Here is a 22,143-nt window from a genome sequence, read left to right on the forward strand (position 1 = left end):
AATAGTACTATGTGCTGCAGACGCCTCTGACTGTCTGTGAAGTGGTGCAGCAATACAGAGTTAAGCTGTAAAGTTGTCATTTGACCAAGCAGTGTGCCCAAAGCAAAAGCAAACCAGTAGTCAGCCATTATTTTTGTTGTTTCTATCATATGCTTTTTACACAAAGCAACAATGGGCATGTCAGAATTGATAAGATGACTCAGGATTCTGTCATTTTTCTTATGTATCGGCATACGTAAAAAAGACAAAATGCTGTTATCTCAGGTAACAGCTGTGCAACAGAAAAGAACAAAATGTGTATATGTATATATGTTAAAATAAGTGTGCATATCTAGAAACTTCATGTGAAAAACAGCTTTACTAAAACTAGATGTAAAACACAAGTTAAGAAAATTGAGTAACAATACAAAAGCAGCATACATTTTAGCACAGACATTCAAGTATTTAATATGAGGGTGCAACACATTTGTGCTGAGTGCGATTGTTTTTCAAATGCTTCATTTTACGTATACACCTGGCTACAAAGTTACTTTAGTTTTGAAAAATTTGCACTTTAGAAAGCATTTTCAAAAATGTCTTTTAATATGATTTAACACTCTGTTTGCATGTGGATGAGAGGTCAAAACATTTTCAAAGATATCAGTGTTGAATCTGATGATTGGTGGGCTGTCTGATCAGTCAAACCTCACCGACACAGTCCTGATGAAGCAGATTTGCTGAGCTGTTCAGACTGTTAAAAGATAACTGCTGATGTTTCTACAATTAATTAATCCTAACGTTTGGTGTTAAGGAGAAAGATTTGAAGCCATGCTCAGTTTATTTCTGTGTCCTCTTTGAGTCCTTTCTCTCTCCACTCAGAAACTCACATATTTAGTGAAATTCTCTTGAGTTTTACCTTGAGGCTCCACAGGTGCATAAATTAAGAGAGTTGCTAGCCACAACCTCACTGGATGTTTTTCTAACATTCAGAGAGCTGATTGTTCAGGTGTTCAGACTGTTTGCATTGGTGTCAAGAAACATTTTTAAAATACAAGAAAAATAAAGGTACAGTTTGATGTTTTTATTCGCTGTCTAAAGTCTAAAATATCATCACTTCAGGGAGTCACTGCAGGTAATGTGTACTAACTATGTAAGAGCTCCCCCTTGTGGCTAATTTATGAGTCTCTCCGCTGTTTGTGCAGGATAATGAAGTTCCATGTAGCCAAGAAGAAGTTTAAGGAGACTCTGCGTCCTTATGATGTCAAGGATGTGATCGAACAGTACTCTGCCGGTCACTTGGACATGCTGTGTCGTATCAAGAGCCTGCAGACCAGGTAGACAGATGGCACACACTACATGACAACAATAGCTAATAGACTTTGTTCCTGTCTAACAAAAGCTGTTTGGCCACACTGTAACTGATTCATCTGTATCATGGTGTGTATGTGTGAATATGTGTCCTGAACTCATACCTTATACATGCATGGGTATATATGTGGACATCCTTGTTTTTGTCTTTGCATTTTGTGATTTTGTATGTGTGCACCTCCGCATGTGTGTGTGTTTGTTTTGCTTCTCCCACAGACTGGACATGATAGTAGGCCCACAGCCACTGAGCAGCCGAGCCAAGACCTTTTCCTCCCCCTCCCTGCCTTTCTATTACAGTCGGGGGAGAAAGAGCTCCATTCAGGGGTCAGAATGCCCCCCATTCCTGAAATTAAACTTTTTTCACAGCCTAGTCTTACAGAAATTGAATGGTCACTCTAAAAGGTATACTACACAGGATTTTCTGAAAAAAAAAAAAAAAAAAAAACAGTCTCAAATTTCTGGCCCACCAGAAGTGTGGCTGTGTTTTATTCTGCAGAGACTCCGCTCTCTGCCGTCGTTGACTTATTTTCTGTGTATGGGATGTTTATGGGTGTTCTTCCCCACAGTGCTCAGTTCAGTTTGGAGCTTCATAAAAAGGTAGCAGCCAGGTGCCAGATTGTAAGCAGCAGGCATCTGAGAGACACAGCACCCTAAAATATGGAAACAAAGTTGGTTAGATCTTTTTTTTGGACAATAAATAAAAAATAAATAATAACATGGGCAAAAAACATATTCAGTAAGCAAACATAAGTATTTCATGTCCCAAAAGGAGCAGGAGGAAGTAAATACTCAATCAAATCCTACCCCCTTTTTTCCAGTTTTATGTACACATATATATATATATATACACACAAATAGATGCTCAAATACCAACACATACATTCACATACACTTATACATAATGAGGCAAAACACCAAGCAAGAGTGAATTTTATGTTGACTTTAACTTTAACTTTTGCTGGCAAGTGTGTTTAAAAACAGTAACCAATAATCCTGTACAGAATACCTTTACCTTGGCATTTTGTGGTGGTGGGCACGAAATGTGTAAAAGTTATGTGGCAGCAATACAAAAACGCTAATAAACGCCAATAAAAAATCAATGACAGTCTTTGTTGCATTGGTTAGATGAATGAAGTATAAAGAGTGAGAAGGTCAGCATAAAGTGAATAAAAGGGGTGGTGGATGGGTCAAACAAACATGGACTTTCATCCAGGAGACTGCTGTTCATGTCACGTGTGAAACCAAAATTCAGTTGACTTAATGTAACTACATAAAGTGTGGCCATTTACATCACATACATAGTTATTTAAACTTAAATCATAATCTCTTCATGAACTTAAGTATTTTTTCTTTCCTTAAACCTAACTAATCTGCGCTCGTGTCACAACCAGAATGCAACTGTTTGCATTGCCGTTGTTTTCATGTTGCCAGCATATAATCTGACACATTTTGTGCCCACCGCCATGTACTGTGCTGTTAAGAGGTTGTGTCCTTTTCAAGTATTTCTGCGGACTGAGTTGTTTCTCAATACATACACTGTTCTTTTCTCACACACCCTTGTCCCGGGTATGAGGTCATCCACTAACACAACTCAACAAAAATGCAAGATATTGATTGTGGTTTGAGTATTTGCTTTGTTTTTGTCTGATGCTTTGTGGGAAATTCTGGGATCCTTGCTGCAACACACATCACACAAACAAAATTCTCGAAGCACAACTATGTATACTTACCATAGACCAGGCATGTCAAACCGGTCCACAGGGGGGCCGGTGTGGCTGCAGGTTTTGTTTCCAACCAAGTAGCAGCACACCAGACTTGACTCATTTAATCAACTGATCTCCATCTTCAGACAGTTGATTGGTCAAACTTTGTGCTCTTGGTTGGTTGGCACAAAAACCTGCAGCCACACCGGCCCCCCTGTGGACCAGTTTGACATGCCTGCCATAGACTGTGCATACCTGCTACTGCTACAGCAATACTGACCCCTGCTGTTACTGAGTGTTAACTTAAACTGCTGCATGCAGTTCGTACTGTGTCCTCTAAAGTAATTGTCAAGGTGATTAACCAGTTGTCACCACATGACCAAAGTGATGATACCAGTTAACGTGCATGCACACTGAGATTGTAACCCCCGCTTTCTCCACGACAACTGCTCTAGAGCTTGTGTAATTACATCATCTGCTTGTGTCCTCTTTGTCTACAAAGGTGTAAAGGCACCCGATTGGACGATTAGCGGCCCCAACTGTTTATCTCATTGCACCCAACTCTTAACATTGGCGTAATTGTAGTGAATGGATGCGTACATTAATTAGCATTTTCTTTTGCTGATTTTCTGGAAATGTGGCTCAAATTTGCACCACTACATAAAGCAAATTTTTGGTTTTGAATCTCTTAATTATTTGCTCAGTTAAAACATGTTTTTTCAGTCATTGCATTTGACCACATCAAGTGGCAAACCACACATATTCCAAGAACTTTATAAAAGCACATTCAAAGAAAAGACCCTTAGTAATAAGTCTGATTTGGTGTTGGAAGCTCTTGTCAAAGCTTTGTTATTAATTTCTCTAAATTGTTGGTGGTCTTATGATTGCATGACATTGTTCTTGGCTTATCCTGGGTCTCTGTTGAATTTAAGCCTTTTCACTAACAAAGGGACTTTATTAAGCAGATTCTACTGAACCTCACTGGATCAAGCAGTTTTTCTGAAAGTGCTAAATTTCTGCTGTAAAACTAAAGAAATACAATATATTTTCCAAAACCATATAAAGCAAACATTTGTTTGATACAAATGAAGAAACATAGCATAATATGTCATCCTTATATGTTTAGTAATGTTATCTCATCCAGTGAGGAAATCGTTCATTTGGCTATATTTGTTGGAAAGGAACAAGGACAACGTTTGCAGTGATCTATGACTGTGTAGCACATTTAGCCTTTCCTCCTTTCTGTGGGCTGCCTCGTGGATTTCTACTTCGTCTATCTATAATTGTCTTATTGTGTTTGCATGTGCTTGTGTGTGTGTGTGTGTGTGTGTCTGTGTCTGTGTCTGTGTCTGTGTCTGTGTGTGTGTGGTTGTTTCAGAGTGGACCAAATCCTCGGGAAAGGCCAGATCCCTCTAGATAAGAAGATTCGGGAAAAGTTGCTGTCAGATGGAGATCTTTTAGAGGACATGAGCATGCTGGGTCGTGTCTGTAAAGTGGAGCGGCAGGTGAGTGTTATGCTTCTTGTTTTGTTCTCTGATAGTGAATAGTAAATAATAGGGAACCGTTATGCATTTCATCTCTTTCTGGGGCACACTCATACATCTTGAAGTGCACTGACCTTCTCATAGTGGAGTCAAATAAGCCCGCTAGAAACCCCATTTAGGGAGACCATATTCAGTCGACACCTTCTGCGAAACAACTCTCCAAAGGGATCTGGGGAAATAAAAGTTTTAGTTTTGATGCTATGGCGTGTCTGGGCACTCTGTTTTCGGTTGTTTTACAGTGTTTTCAGCTGTTTTTCTGACATGTCATATTTTGATTTTTGCCATACTATAGCCTTGCTTCTTTGGTAATTTTTTGAACATACATTATTATCTTGTTTAAGGCTGTTTTTGCAAAAGTCTATGCTATGGCGTGTCTTGGCATGCTATTTTACGCTGTTTTGAGGTGTTTTCAGCTGTTTTTAAGACATGTCATATTTTGACATTTTTGCCATACTATAGCCTTGGTGTTTTGGTCATTTTTTCACCGTGCATTATTATGTTGATTTTGACCATTTTTTTTTATAGTTCAAAGCTATGGCGTGTCTTGGCACGCTATTTTATGCTGTTTTGGGGTGTTTTCTGCCCTTTTTATGACATGTCATATTTTGACATTTTTGCCATACTATAGCCTTGCCTTTTTGGTCATTTTTTGGACATGCATTATTATGGTGTTTTTGGCCATTTTTGCAACAGTCTATTCTATGGCGTGTCTTGGCACACTATTGTATGCTGTTTTGAGGTGTTTTCAGCTGTTTTTAAGACATGTTATATTTTGATTTTTGCCATACTATAGCCTTGCCTCTTTGGTAATTTCTTCAACATGAAGTTTTATGATGTTTTTGGCTGTTTTTGCTACAGTCTATGCTATGCCGTGACGTGGCACACGATTTAATGCCGTTTTGTGGTGTTTTCAACTGTTTTCAAGACATGTCATATTTTGACATTTTCGCCATACTATAGCCTTGCCTTTTTGGTCATTTTTTGGACATGTATTATTATGGTGTTTTTGGCTGATTTTGCAACAGTCTATGCTATGCCGTGTCTTGGCATGCTATTTTATGCTGTTTTGAGGTGTTTTCAGCTGTTTTGGTCATTTTTTGGACATGCATTATTATGGTGTTTTTGGCTGTTTTTGCAACAGTCTATGCTATGCCGTGACTTGGCACACTATTTTATGCTGTTTTGAGGTGTTTTCAACTGTTTTTAAGACATGTCATATTTTGACATTTTCGCCATACTATAGCCTTGGTGTTTTGGTCATTTTTTCACCGTGCATTATTATGTTGATTTTGACCATTTTTTTATAGTTCAAAGCAACGGCGTGTCTTGACACGCTATTTTATGCTTTTTTGAGGTGTTTTCAGTTGTTTTTAAGACATATCATATTATGATATTTTTGCCATACTATAGCCTTGCCTTTTTTGGTCATTTTTTGGACATGCATCATTATGCTGTTTTTGGCCATTTTTGAAACAGTCAATACTCTGGCGTGTCTTGGCACACTATTTAATGCCATTTTGAGGTGTTTTCAGCTGTTTTTGCGACATGTCATATTTTGACATTTTTGCCATACTATAGCCTTGCATTTTTGGTCTTTGTTACGTCTCCTACGATGGCTGGGTGGAAAGGAGACATCAACATGACAATCAAAGAGAAGATGGAGTCAAAGTATGTGTGGGAAAAAGAAAATGATTTACTGGAAGCTTCTACTAACAAAAAAATCACAATTGTGGAGGAAGAGGGTGGGATGAGAGGTTTTGCCAAATAAACTTAAAAAATTACAATAAAACAGGGCCTAAACTGAATCTGGTCTTGAAAACACACTCAAACAAAACCTGACCTTCTTATCTAAAAAGAAGCTTAACAAAAAAAAAAATACAGAGGTGGCACCAACCCCTAAAACCTAGTGTTTTTAGACAACGTGACCTAAGTGAGTGAAAAATGTATGGGGTACCCCATCTTACCTATCCACACCCTCACTCCACCAATCTAGTTCATGAAGGAAACTCCAGTTGAACGGCAGCATTCAACACCACACCCGGCAGCTCCAGCAGGCAGAGACCCGATCACTGCTAGCAAGGTCCTTTTATAAGAGAGCCCTATGTGTAATTGGCCACTCTGGGAGTCCTCACGCTACAGACATGCAGGCTAATCAGGTTGATGGCACCTGAGAGCAGAGAAGGAGAGAGAGAAAACCAGGAGGGAAAACACACACACAAACACAACTGCACTGTGCCCTCCCTCCCCCCACGGTCTGGCATGCAATCATTTTTTCAACATACATTATTATGTTGTTGTTGGCCATTTTTGCAGCAGTCTATGCTATTGTGTGTCATAGCACACTATTTTACACTGTTTTGAGGTGTTTTCTGCTGTTTTTATGACATGTCATATTTTGACATTTTTGCCACACTATAGCCTTGCCTTTTTTGGCATTTTTTCAACATGCATTATTATGGTGTTTTTGGACATTTTTGCATCAGTCTATTCTATGGCGTATCTTGGCACGCTATGTTATGCTGTTTTGAGGTGTTTTCAGCTGTTTTTAAGACATGTCATATTTTGACATTTTTGCCATACTATAGCCTTGCCTTTTTGGTCATTTTTTGGACATGCATTTTGATGGTGTTTTTGGCCATTTTTTGGCCCGAAAAGGCAGCTTGGGACCTCCTTCCCGTGGGCTCACCACCCACAGGAGGGGCCGCAGGGGTTGGGTGCAATGTGAGTTGGGCGACAGCTGAAGGCGGGGACCTTGGCGGTTTGATCCTTGGCTGCAAAAGCTAGCTCTTTGGTCATAGTATACTATGTCACTCAAAAATCACCAAAAAACATCATAGTATAGTATGTCGTCCAAAAACACACAGGAAACGTGATAGTGAAATCATTCATCCAAAATCAATTTAAATGTCCTAGTACAGTATGCTGTCGAAAAAACATCATAGTATGTCATCTGAAAATCACCCAAAACATTATGGTATGGTACATCATCCAAAAATTACGCAGAAAAAAATGGCTAGCCACAATTCCTCTAGATGTGCTGCGGCTGACAAGCGGCTGAGAGGCACCCGAGAAGCACCCGACCAGCGCTGCTGACACAAGAACTGTGGCTGCTTTGACTTAATAACATGGGTCCCGGAAACAAAACAAAAAACAGATTCTGCGCTACTTACGCATGCAGTCTGTTCCAGGTGTGACAATCATTATAGTTTGTTTGTTGTTCTTGTTATTTCTTGTCTTGGTACCGCTCACTCCCATTCTCACTTTCTGTCTTCACAGGTCCAGTCAATTGAGTCAAAGCTTGACTCCCTTCTTGACATCTATCGTCAGGTTTTGCGCAAAGGCTCGTCCTCAGCCCTCACGCTTTCCTCTCTACCACTCTTCGAGTTAGAACAAACTTCTGACTACCACTCCTCCGTCTTCAGCAAGGACCATTCCTGCTCTACACAGGTCAGCAACAGCGGGGCGCTTCCTCCTAGTAGTTGCATCACACGCTCCTCCACCAACTCCCACCTGTCCCAGGGAGGACTCCATCTCATCCTGGCGCCACCCAACGAGCTCAACCTCAATCTAAATGCCTCTTCTTCTACTGGTCTTGCATCATCCTCTTTCAGTCCTTCCCCGCTGCCTCATCATCATCATCATCATCATCACCACCATCCATATCCTCATCACCATCATCATCCCCAGGCTCAGACCACCACACCTGAAAGTGGCACAGATGAGGCTGTGGGGAGTTCTCCACCCATCCTCACCCCGAATAGTATCAGCAGTGGTGGGGGTGGAGGAGTTGGAGATAGAGGCTTTCCTCTTTTGGCAAGGCTTCCACCACCACCCCCTCCAAGCCGAAGTGAGCGCCCCGGCAACTTGCCACGAACGACTTCCACAGACATGGAGGACTTTTGTGGAGGTTTAGGGATGCAGATGGAGGGCAGCAGTGCTGGAGAGGACGTTAGCCTTGGGTTGGGACTGGGCAGCCGGGGTCAGAAACTACACAGCAGCACCAACGGTAATGGCAGTCTAAATACTAAGGAGGAGACCTCCTGGAGGAGACATATGAGTCTGGAGCTGCAGCCCTTGGTGCCGCCAGCCGTGGGCTGCTGCTCTGGTCCAAGCCAGATGGACCGGGGCTTGGGCAAATCAATGTCAGTGCAGGACCTGATGCAGGGAGCCCAAGGCACTGTTCAGGACGCCCACCACAGCCAGAGCCTCTCATCTCCAAGCCCCAGTACAAGCAGTGACTCCCCTATTGGCTTCCATAGTTGCAGCCAAGACCATGGCGGAGGAGGTGGTATAGGCAGGAGTGGTGGAGGAGGATGGGGTGAGGAGGACCTCTTTATCAGCGACAGAGACATAGAGACGCAGGGATTTGACTTCCTGTCTCTGGGGACTGCTGAGGCCCACACCTACTCCACGGAGCTCCTGAGGACAGGGAGTAGAGCAGGGGCAGGGTCCCAAGGCTCTAACCATAGCCTGGCTAGTGGTCACACGTCCTCACCTTCGGCTGGCAACACCGAATTGCTGAACATGCCGCATGTGCGGCTAAAATAAACTGGCCTTCATGTTGGCAAACTCACCTCACATGGTTTTTTATCCTTTTTGGATGGGAGTGGGAGGGAGGGAATATAACAGTGGGACCTTTATTTCGTTTATTTTCATGTTGATCCATTTGATAAGAATCACAGTATTTTCATACAGGCTGATCACCTATGGCATATCATTGCATGAGTTACTCTTGGTTTTGTGTTACTGACAAATCTGAGATAAAAGACGGAGTCAGAACCCCAAAATCTGAGACTTTGCTTTAAGGCAAAGCCAACTACACTTGGTCACTATGGTCACTGCAGTTGGTCAAATAGTAACCTTGTGACAGCATGAGCATTGCATGTTTTCAGTCAAAGATACTGAGATTCATAAGATACAGTTTAAGATACAGTTTACACTGTGTAGTATTCAAAATCATTTTGAGTACTACACAACTTTTGTAGGGAATATGACAAATATTGAACTTAATACTTAAATGTGTCCACATATACAAGATCTATTTCCTGTCTCTCCAGTCACATGACAGGCCTCTATATTTAAGTGAATGTTACATCACCATCGCCAAACTTTTCATTCTTAGTTCTTGTCACTATTTCTTTTTTCTTTTTTATTTCAATAACATTGTCAATTTAAGAAAATCAATCAACCTCCTGAAGTCTAAATTCTTGAATTATATGATTAACTATCCTCAAATAATGACTTTATTTACCCACATTCTGTCTAAAAATACCACACAGGGACCAGAACGGGGTATATACAGGTATTAACTTCTAAAGTACAGGTCTATAATACTTACAATTTCTGCTGTCCAATTAAAAACAAAGTCAATACAGTTTAAAATGGTTTAAAGTGTATTCTGTCAAAAGTTTTAGGCAACCATTGGTTTGCAACAATGCCAGCACAGTAAATCAAATAGCAGACTCCTGAAACAGGCTACAGTCACAGTGAACATCAGGTTATTTTTGTCAGTGTTATATGATCATTGTGTCGTTGAAGGCGGTACAGGGACTTTTTTTTTTTTTTTTTACATACTTTGCTATAACATTTGATGACATGTAATGACTTTTTAAACATACTGTTTGACTTTTTTGACACAGTATATTATGATTTTTATGAAATTATTATTGACTTTTTATGGTATACTATACAATGACTCTTTTGGACATATTGTACGTAGACTTTTTGACATACTATACAATGACTTTTTTACATACCATGACTTTTTTGACATTCTGAATTATGACATTTTATGACATACTATACTATGACTTTTTTGGACATACTATACTATTACTTTTTATGACTGTATTGCATACAATACAGCTTTTTTCTTTTTTCTTTTTTTTTTTTTTTTTACTTCTAATCGACTTTCTGACATACTGTACTATCACTTTTATATATGCAATGATTTTTTGTGACTCTTTCTGGACATACCATACTATGACTTACTATAACATACTATACTAAGTCTTTTTTATAACATACTGTTCAAATGCTTTTTTTGGCATACTATACTTTGACTTTTTTAGACACTTTTTATTACATAACTATACTATAATTTCCATGACATACTGTGCTATGTTGTTTTTATATACTATACTATGATTTTTTTGTGGTGGTACTATGACTTATTTTTTTAACATACTGACTTTTGAAATACTATGACATTTCTTAGCTATGGTTGGATGATTTTATACCAATACTATGAATTCTTTGACATAGTGTGACTCATTTTGAACGTACCATACTATGACCTTTCTGACATGCTATGACTTTTTAAGGTGAACTATACTGTACCCTTTTATGACTTTTTTATAACATACTATACAATGACCTTTTTGACATGCTGTACTAAACCTTTTTTTGACATACTATACTTTGACTATTCCATATTTTATGACATACTGTACTATGACTTTTTATGACACTATATGATGACTTTCTTTGACATACAACACATACAAACTTTTTGGACAAACTATACTATGACTTTTACTTTTGACATAGTATATGACTTTTTTTTTTTACTTCCATGCGATGGCATATTTACATACTTTGACTTTTTTGACATACTATACCATTCTTTGTTGGATATACTATACTATGACTTTTCTAGACATACTATACAATTACTGTTTACTGTACTATGTCTTTTAAATGACACATATGACTTTTTTCAATGACATACTATACTGCTACTTTTTTGAACATACTATACAATGACTGACATTTTATGACATACCATACTATGATTTTTATGACATACTAAAGTACAATTCATTTTAGACATATTATACTATGAGTTTTTGACATACTATGGCTTTTGTTACACCCCATGTGTACTTTTTTCAACTTTTCTATGACATTGACAAAAAAAACCCAACAAAACACTTCTTAACCTAAAGAATCTCAATCCTCCAACTAATGACAGCCCTAGTGTGGTTATGGCGTTTAAGTACAGATAGTTTTGAAAAGTCACTGTAAAATACTTTACTAAAATTAGTTTGAGTAAGCAAGTTTGAAAAGTCTGCTAACTGATTTGCATCATACTACCAACATGCGTCAACATTTCCACAACACAGCATGTATTGTCCAAGTGATTTGATGTAAATAGGAGGATGGGTCCTATTTATTTTTTTCTTTTAGGTTAACTCTGAACTGGTGTATTTTGGAACTCTGACAACCATAACCTGGAAAGCCCAGATTAAAAAGAGAAATTACAATGTTGCTGTAACTGCCAAGTATCTAGTTATGTCACCTCTACCAACAGTCAGCTGTATTATGACATGCACCACTTCAAAGCACACACGTGCATGTAGACACCTGTATACGCACACAGTCAACTGTGACTCTGCATATCCATTGTACTGAGGAAGTTCTTAGGTACAGCAAAGAGGAGTTGCTAATAAATTATGCACCGGCAAGTTGGTTTTCAGCTGATGACAGCCATGTATTGAAACACATCTTGAATGTCATTTCTTACTTTAAAAACAGTTTGTTTTGTCAGAATATGTGTGTTTTAGCAAAGCACTTTGTTTTGGTTCAGAAACAGATACACTGAAAGCAATGTTCAGAAATCTAACTTTGTGCTGCATTTGGCTTTTTGCCACCCTGTTTTTACATGAAAGGAAGATATCTTATTTAAATCAGGGTCAGTGTTTGCTTTTTTCATAAAGTGTCATGGGATTATTTTTGCTTCCTTAAAAGTGACTCGCTGCAGAATGTATTCCTGTTGCATGGTACAGAATCAGGTGCATCAGGTAAGGTTATATGGCTCTTTTCAAGGTGTAGGAAAATAATTGTTGCGCCTCAAGCTGCAGGTAAATACTACCCATAAAGCATCCAAAGCCTCAGCGGTGATTAATCACCCTAACTTCGCAGTACCTCAATGAAGATATCAAAGACCAGAATATATGTGAAGGAGGTCAGAAGTGAATTTTACTTTCTTTCAGATATTGAAATATATTTTGCATGAAGAGGTTGTCATATCCAAACCTATCTATAACAGAATGAATGCCATGTCATTAAGACAAATCACTATTTATAGTTAAACCTGATTGCATCAGAGGTATAAAAAAAAAAAAAAAAGACCTCAGCTCTGATATGAAGTCTACAAAATGTGCAGTACATACAGTATATTGGTGCCTTGCTTTTGTGGTACATAATCATCTCCATATCTACAATTTACTGAAAAGTGCATTAGGTTCCTCCAAAGAGAGGTGGTTTTTCATTTTCTCTCCTTATTAATGTTCTCACCCGAGGCATTTTAGTTGTTCTGTTTTTTTTTAATTCAGAGATCAGTTTGCTACTGGGCATAAAATGGGCCTTTGACATGTTAACATTCTGTCTTGTGTCTTTTAATTTATTTAAATTATGTGCACATATTTACACACTAGTAATAATATCAATTAGATTTATCAAGCCTGTAATGTAATGAAAATGCAAGTGAACTTTTACTCTCATTCATCAATAAAGGAAATTCTATGAAGAGTTTGATTTTTGCTCTGTCACCATCATTCACTAAAAACAGTGAGGATCGTCAGTGGTTTGGGTTCAGTGACACCAGGGACATAAATGTTCACTTTAAACATCTTTACTTTTATGATCATGTGCTCATGAATTACAGTGATTAAAGTGCATGAATTAAACAGTAACTCTAACATTTAACAGAGCTACTGCGTGGGAGCTTAAGTCAAGCAAAGTACAAGGCATGAAGATTGCATGTATCAGACAGAGTTTCTGAAGCTTCTTTCTCTAAGGTGCAAATAGCAAACATGCAAACCAATCTATTTCTGGCTAGTTGCATATATATTTTTTAAAGCTAGAACACAGAGCACTACTTTAACAGCAAAAGAACAACTCGGCCTTATTATTGGTGCTAAGCAGCTAAGATCAACAAGCAGCAGAATTCTAATTACAACAGCACACAACCAGAGAGCTGTAATGCAAATGTATTGTGTTGTTCTGCATACAACAGTGTGGTAATGTGTTTATTACTAACAGTATGGTAGTTATTTTTTTCCTTCTCCTGCTTTTGCGATGCATTGTGATAATAGACCAGATGCTGACTATGGTGTGCAGAAGGTGCAAGGTGTTAGTGTGTCGCCAGCCATGGTGAGCGTTTGGGGCAGCAGCCCAGCACAACGTTCATTTCACCTTCTGCGCCTTCTGTGCGGACTTAGTGATCTTACCGCTGGTGGGGGCTTTCTTTTCCACGCCCTTAATCACTCCCACAGCTACAGTCTGACGCATGTCACGGACAGCAAACCTCCCTGAGGAGAGATGATGAAAAATACATTTAGTATCTAATATATCTATTATATTAAACTTAAGTTCACGTTATCAGTGAAGTTAACATAAGGTTTGAAGGAACAGTTCACCCCAACATCAAAAATTCATATTTTTCCTCTTACCATTAGTACTATTTATCAGTCTTGGCTGTTTTGGTGTGCGTTGCCAAGTGTTGAATTATCGACAATAGAAATGTCTGCCTTCTCTTAAATATAATGGAACTAGATGGCACTTGGCTTGTAGTGCTTTAAGTGCTGATAAAATACATTTGACAAACTCAGCAGCAACGTCTCTTTTCAGACTTTGTGACCCAGGGTTACCCACACATTCATTATTTTTGGCAGCCAACCACATCTTTCACCACAATTTGATTTTCTATTTCTGGAGTTGGACCACTAATAACGAGCGTTGTTGTAATATATACATCTTTTGATTATTCACTGCATCACCATCTCGGATGGCAGCGTGTACTTTAAGAAAAGATGGAGCAGCAGAATGTCAGGGACACAGAAAAAGAAACTTTGTTCATTTTGCTGGTTCAAACAGTTCACATTCGGTCACAGCAGCTGCTCCCCTCATCCATTAATCTGATCAGCGCTTAATGGATAGACGGATCCATTATCCACCCTATGACTCAGAAACTGCATCTAAGGAAAAAAGAACTCATGGAGAGCTCTGTCTGCGCTGTATTCACGGTCCCGCAAAACCCTCCGAAATTAGAGACGTGACTCAGAATGATACAAAGAGACAAAAATCCATTTAAAAGAAGAAAAAAAGGAAAGTTAGCTTTTGTCTAGTTCCATCTAGTTCATCTAGTCCGATTATGATGCAAAGATGGCACACATCTCTACAGCCAGTATTTCCAACACTCTGCACCTCACACCAAAACAATCTAGATGGGTAGATAGTTCTATAGGTAAGAGGAAAAATATTACTTTTTGATTTTGGAGTGAATTGTCCCTTTAATGTTTAATTTTAATTCAGAATCACCTTGAGTGAAATACCAAAGTATATTAGAGTTGTAGCCTGACAAATGAACAGATATCCTGCGGGTAACTTACCCAGTGGTGGGTACTCAGAGAAGCTCTCCACACACATGGGCTTGCCGGGGATCATGTCCACAATGGCAGCATCACCAGACTTCAGGGTCTTGGGGTTGTCTTCAAGCTTCTTACCAGAGCGACGGTCAATTTTTTCCTTGAGCTCTGCAAACTTGCATGCAATGTGTGCAGTGTGGCAGTCCAGCACAGGAGCATAGCCAGCACTGATCTGACCAGGGTGGTTCAGGATAATCACCTGGAGAGCAACAGAGACAGGTTAAGGCATGCATCGAAGTACAGTTGTTTAAGTCAGTAGATAACCTTTGTATGCTGACCTGAGAAGTGAAGCCAGCTGCCTCCTGTGGTGGGTCATTCCTGCTGTCTCCAGCTACGTTTCCACGGCGAATATCTTTGACAGACACATTCTTGACGTTAAAGCCCACGTTATCACCAGGCAGCGCTTCGTTCAGGGCCTCATGGTGCATCTCCACAGACTTGACCTCAGTGGTGACGTTGACAGGAGCAAAGGTCACCACCATGCCAGGTTTTAGGATTCCTGTCTCAACTCTACCCACTGGTACAGTCCCAATGCCTGGCAAAGAGGAGGATGAGCAGCTTTTAAAACAACTGCATGAATTAAACTGATACTTCAAGCTTTAATGACATGCCTGAGCATTTTTATGAGACGATACTTGGAAAAAAAGGACAGACACTGACTGGATAAAAAGAACAAGTGTGAACTCTTTCCAGACCTAATTACGGTCTGCTCTTTTTGTCACATGGTGTTCTGATTCCTAAAATACATTCAACATATGATCTAGTATCACTTTAAGAACTTTATAATTGGGGCACTAACAACTTTCAAGTTTGTTCTCCCAAATACAAATCACACAACTATTAGCTTTACAGACACGTACACAAAAACTGCCCCCACCTCCAATCTTGTAGACATCTTGCAGAGGCAGACGGAGGGGCTTGTCAGTGGGGCGTGTGGGAGGCTGGATGGCATCCAAAGCCTCCAGCAGTGTGGTGCCTGAGGCATTTCCATCTTTACGGTTAATCTTCCAGCCCTTGAACCAGGTCATCTGTAGAAAGACAGGTGCTTAGAGTAACACGGCTTACAAATACGTGACTGCCATGATAAACTAAAACTACTGCCTCACTGTTGTATGCCTCCGCCATCAACAGTTGACATCCAAGTCTGTCCAGACTCAAATGTAGCCATGACATTAGGCAATTCTGAAAAATATGGATGCTACATCAAGGAATCTACAAATTCTAAAACCTGGATGCTTCCTACACATCTTCAACCCCACAGCACAGAAGATGTATACAATCAGCACAGTTTTAAGAGTAGTGTTCCCAATTCAGTATCCGACCAAATATCTTCTCTGTTCCTGAGTTATGGCGCTGAATAAGGGCCAGAAAAGAGTTTTAGCAGATCATTATGATGCCACAGTAAAGTTGACCTTTGACCTGACTAGCATATGAGTTGTAGCCAAAAACCTGTTATATAAGGTCACATGGACCTTTGACCATCAAATTTTAATCGGTTCATCCTTGAGTGAAAGTGGACGCCAACGCCAAATTTGAAGAAATTCCCTTAAAAGGTTTCTAAGATACCGCGTTCCAGAAATGGTACAGACAGACAAACTGAAAAACATAAGGCCTCCGGCAACAGCTGTCAATGAAGGTACTCTCAGACAGTGAGCAGTTATCACCTAAGCTGCATCAATGTTTTATATTATAGATTAGCTGTTACAGGACACAACTCCACCTGCTCACACCTCAGATCCTACCCACCTGTACAGCAAATGCTATTCACATAGCATAAGTTCATCACACAGCTACAATGAATAGAATGGGGTTATGTGACGACGGCAGCGCATGTAGATGCAGCAGCCAGTAGCTCCTCAAATCCTTGCTACTTTTTAGCTATTTTTTTAGACTCCATGGCCCCTTCTGCTGGAGCACGACTTTTCTATGATAGAGAAGCATTTATCAACATGGGAAAAGTTGTGTGGGTCTTGGATTGAATGCACCACTAGAGGATACACACCAACGGTATATACCGAGCGGCCAGTCCAACCAGAGGGGAGAAAAGAAACTGAAAGTGCCAGATGAAGAGAGGGAGGAGAGCTAGCATCAGGGCGAGGCTAGCCCATCTTAAAGGGAGAGCTGTTCCTCTACCAAGCCTTCTTCTGACTAATGTCTGGTCACAGGAGACTTAATCGGATGATCACTCAGCAACAAGAAATCAGAGACTGTTTTGCGCACATCCTCTCAGAGGCATGGTTAACCCCTAATAATCGGGATCAAGCTATTGCACTGGATGGGCGGACCTTGTTCAGAGCCTACAGTACACAACACTCCAATGCCAATTAAAAAAAAAATCCCTTCATATATCCATCCCTTCTCTGCTGGTGAAGAAGTGTATCATTCAGGGAACTTAGATACCACTAAAATCAGGTCCTGCATCATTTCTGCGACTGGAACCAAGCGGCTGAATCATCATGAACTCAGTAGCAGAGAGCTGTGCACTTTCACAGGAGCAAAATGGCTGCCACTGTTTCCACTGAATACAGTGAAGGTGCCAGCTACAACCGTTCACTCCGAAATCAGATGTAGAGCTTCTAAACTTATCAGAGGGCCAAAAAACAGAAGACTCATGGAATCATCATGGAGTTGCCATTTTATATCTAAATTCCCTGCCCTCACTTTAGATACCATTCTAAACATATGGGGTTTATGTGACAACATTCAATCCTCATTCCTAATGTATCTGTAAAAACTGTCAACATATACAAATACTTTGGGTGAGGACTCACATTAGGGCTGGGTTCCAGCATGTTGTCTCCGTTCCAGCCAGAGATGGGCACAAAGGCCACAGTGTCAGGATTGTAACCAATTTTCTTGATGTAAGTACTGACTTCCTTCACAATCTCCTCGTAGCGTTTCTGGCTGTAGTTGGGCTCAGTGGAATCCATCTTATTGATGCCCACAATGAGCTGCTTCACTCCTAGGGTGTAGGCAAGGAGGGCGTGTTCACGAGTTTGACCGTTCTTTGAGATGCCGGCTTCAAACTCACCAACACCTGCAGCCACAATCAGCACAGCACAGTCGGCCTGAAAGGATTGAGAAGAGGGAGATATTAAGAAGTCTTTCAATCAGCAAACACAATCCTTGCAAGTATGCTGTCACATCTTTACTTCACATTTCTTGCTCCCTCCACTTTCTTTGTCATGCAATTTCTACTTTTCTTCCCAGTCTCCCTCTACCTGAGATGTTCCAGTGATCATGTTCTTGATGAAGTCCCTATGTCCTGGAGCGTCAATGATGGTGACATAGTACTTGCTGGTTTCAAACTTCCAAAGAGAGATGTCGATGGTGATGCCACGCTCACGCTCTGCCTTCAGCTTGTCCAGAACCCAGGCGTATTTGAAGGAACCCTTTCCCATCTAGGGGAAAATACAGACATGTCAATTTTAATAGAAATGTTTAATAAAAATAAGAGTAACAGTCAATTTAATTTGTACATATTTTGTCTTTGGTAGATGCTTTTCTCAAAAGCTTCAAATGATTCTGTATCTGCAAAACAAAAAAAAGTACTGTGCATTGCAAACAATCTTTAAGGATTACCGGATGGTCAAGACTGCTAAGGGTATTTTCATATTAGGTCAAGGTCAATGTCAATGTCGACTTTATTTATATAGCACATTTAACACAGCCAGTGGCCTACCAAAGTGCTTTACAGTAAAATAAGCAGAAATAATAAAAATAATAAAAGCAATAATAACAAAATGAAAGAGAGAAATACAACAAATAAAGACAGAATAAAATCAACTATAGTCTGCCAAAGGCCAAAGTGAACAAGTGTGTCTTAAGCAGTGTTTTAAAAGTGGAGGGCAATTCGCAGTCCTCACAGTGAGAGGTAATGCGTTCCACAGAGTGGGAGCCACAACTACGAAGGCTTGATCTCCTCTAGTTTTCCTCTAGGATCAAGGAACATCCAAGTACAATTGCCCCCCCTCTCAGCTTTCACATTAGTATTGTTGTTACGTAACCGAGTGCACTTGCATCATAATGTCCATGACATTTTTGTTGTTCTACTGTGTAGAAAAGGGCGGTGCAGACATACACCGCTACCCCGGGGATCATCATCAGCGGGAAATGGCGGACCAGAGAGGAGAAGCTCTGCTCCTGGCTGGAGGGGGAGCTGCTGCTGTCAGGCGCAGAGCTCTCTGCCTCCCGCTGCAGCTGTGACTTTAGGTCAAAGGCGGCAGCAAAGCTGGATTTGGGTATGTCCGCAGAGAGCTGCGCTGCTGTCTGATATGGAGGCATTTGTATTAGATTAAGATTGTTTCATGATCAGTTAAAAGCGTCTTGCTTAAACAGCAGTCCAATTCTGTGTTTTGATACAGTTGGTGTTCACATCTAATGAGCACCACACTAGAGTATTCATGAACTGTACTGAGACACCACTTTTTCAAGTGCATTTGGGCAGTGGCCTGATTCCCTGTTTCTACTATTCAAATGAACTGGACTGAAGGGTCAAATGTGCTCTGATCTGGGCCCGGATCCCTGATGAGACAGCCCCCTGAGATAATGAAAACATGTTTGTGAAAAGAGTAATCAAGTACACATCATGAGGACTGCAGCTATCAAATGTTTTAGAAAAAAATCTTTAAACACCCAGAAATCAACAGATTAATAAAACTGGGCAATTCATTCATTCTGTTTGTGTTGTGTTCTATGTTTTAGCAATCCAATAAAAGCTTCTTTTGTGCTAAATTCTGACAGAATTATTACTCAACCACCTAATAGTACAGTAACAGGCCATAAAATACATAGGACAAGACAAAAATGGTTAATATAATTGTTAGACACCCACTTGGACAGAACAGGATAATGTTGCACTTCGACACCTGTGTTGCAAAGTGCAGTTACACAGTTGAAATCTGAATTGGAGCAAGAACAATATGAGTCATACCTCAGCAGCTTCCTTCTCAAACTTCTCGATTGTTCGCTTATCAATGCCCCCACACTTGTAGATGAGGTGGCCGGTGGTGGTGGACTTGCCTGAGTCAACATGTCCTATTACCACAATGTTTATATGGAGCTTCTCCTTCCCCATTGCAGTTCACCCTGGAATATACTGTGATATCACAGAAAGCAAGAATCAAAAACATTAAGCAAATGAGACAAAGAACCCTGATCTGGGAGAACAATCACTCCTTAACGGACAGCTACACCTGCATGCACTTGCAGTTTGTTTCCATAAAACATTAACAGTTATCTAATAAGAGTTGGATGCTATAGTAACTGTTGTTAGAGTGCAGAGAGAGGACTACCATAATAGAATTACAGACTAGGTAACTTAAAACTTCCATTGTAAGCTACACACTGAATAACAGCAAAGTAATTAATACGTGCAGAGATGGTATTTATTTGTTCAAAAGCTAAAGTCCTGTCAGTCAAACCACTGAGCTTGTAAAACAGCACGGTAGTTTGTATTTGCAGTGGCTAAAACCATGAGGAGAAAAGGTGAGGTTCTAAAAATCTGTCACTGAACAAAGGTGACTTTAAATCTTAACAAAAAAACAAAACAAAACAAAACAAACAAACATTTGGCTCTGTTCAAATCAGTTGGGTATCGCTGCCTTTAAGGTCCAGTGTTTCAGACTTTGTGGCATATTGTGGTTTGGTTGCAGCTTGTGATAACTGAATCTTCTCCCATGTGCCAAGTGTGAGGCAGATATAACAAAAGGGCTGGGCAATATATCAGTATTACATTGATATGGTGATAGGAGATTATTGTCCTCTTAGATTTTGCACATCATAATACTTAAAGTGTTGTCCTGTCCTGGTTTTAAAGGCTGCATTGTAAACGATGTAACTTTATGAACTTGTTCTGTTATTTGTCTATACCTCATTAGTCATTTTATCTGCATTACTGATGATTATTTCACGTTTGATTACCCATTATCACAAACCACAACTTGACTCAGAGGGCTTTAAAGAATAGGACATCCCTCTGTCCTTGGACCCTCAAAGTGACTAAGGAATTAGAAAAAGAGGTGATCTTGGATTTTTAGAACCAAATAACCTGTGTAGCAAAACATAAAAGTACTCGGGGTGTTTTTGTTGTTTTTCTGCATTGCACAGCAATAGACGCCAACTTGGAACAAGGACAACATAAATGATTTTTTTTAAATTTATATACACAGTTAAAGACAATATGTGCATGTTTAAAAATAGTGAGATAAAAACTGCAAAATCATAATCTCTAATGGCAGCAGTGGAAGTAACGCTCTGCTGATATAACGAGATATTAAAAAACACCCAAACCACACACATTTTTGTAATCACATTTTTGTAATCACATTTCCAGACAATCGCACCACAGACTCATCACAGAACAACCCTACACCTGCTAAACTTATGATGACAAGTTAACCCATGTCTGTGACACGACAGGATTCAGTGACTTTTTATCCCACATAAGTCTCCTTCAGTTGATCTCAATCAATAAGTTGCGTGAGTGATAAAAATGTCAGGAAGACACTGCTGCGTGACAGTGCCACAATGAGCAGGCAGTGAACACTAAGCTGCAGAGCTGAGCAGAAATGTCTGCATGTCTCAGCATCCACCTCGCAGACGATCAACGCAGCACGTTTATTTGTCTGAGGTGGCAGAATGATCGACAGAGAAGATTCCAGCATGATGTCAGGTGGGATATTTCTCCGTTGAAACTGCGCCATACAGGCCTACCCAGCAAACAGCCAGCTATGATGACAACCCGCACCCCTCTGCACTTTTTTTGGCACCGCTCGCCTTGATCAAACTACCATGACATCGAAGCCACAAAGCTCTCAACTATCTATTTCAACTCTCAATATAATGCACCTACATAAGAGCTATTAGAAACGTTCCTAAAAAATACCAGCCCTTTGCAAAATGCCTGTTCCTGGATGCTGACAGGATACACAGTAAATATATTACACTGTAAAGATACATACGTCGTACCTTTGCTTCAGTGGTGCGTTCACTGGTTCACTGCGATGACACGGGAGATGCTGCCTGCTGTGTTGCACTGACACAGATGCAGCCGAGGTATCGCTATGTCAACTGTCGTCAAACGCGTCACTTTCTGAAATGACGACGTTTGGCCACTAG

The 22,143-nt window shown here is 40.1% G+C and overlaps 1 protein-coding gene and 1 pseudogene across 2 annotated transcripts; one reads left to right on the top strand and one right to left on the bottom strand.

Annotated features, from left to right (window-relative positions):
* Nucleotides 1–9,976, top strand: part of LOC121941613 — a 42,429-nt pseudogene extending 32,453 nt beyond the window's left edge.
* A 1,993-nt stretch (nt 9,977–11,969) lies between these two features.
* LOC121941552 (elongation factor 1-alpha 1) lies at nt 11,970–22,113 on the bottom strand. Of its 2 annotated transcripts, none has more exons than XM_042484374.1 (8): nt 21,994–22,113; nt 19,958–20,122; nt 18,246–18,425; nt 17,796–18,092; nt 15,902–16,052; nt 15,303–15,559; nt 14,989–15,223; nt 11,970–13,908 (listed from the first exon to the last, which is right to left on the bottom strand). In XM_042484374.1, the coding sequence occupies exons 2-8, from the start codon at nt 20,099–20,101 to the stop codon at nt 13,784–13,786; spliced, it is 1,389 nt and encodes a 462-aa protein (XP_042340308.1). In that variant the 5' UTR covers nt 20,102–20,122; nt 21,994–22,113; the 3' UTR covers nt 11,970–13,783. The 2 variants fall into 2 exon arrangements, with proteins under 2 accessions (XP_042340308.1, XP_042340310.1); XM_042484376.1 differs by having other exon boundaries at nt 21,987–22,113.
* Between the last annotated feature and the right edge of the window lie 30 nt (nt 22,114–22,143).

Source organism: Plectropomus leopardus, chromosome 4, assembly GCF_008729295.1.
Source record: "Plectropomus leopardus isolate mb chromosome 4, YSFRI_Pleo_2.0, whole genome shotgun sequence".
In the NCBI taxonomy this organism is placed as follows: Eukaryota; Metazoa; Chordata; class Actinopteri; order Perciformes; family Serranidae; genus Plectropomus; species Plectropomus leopardus.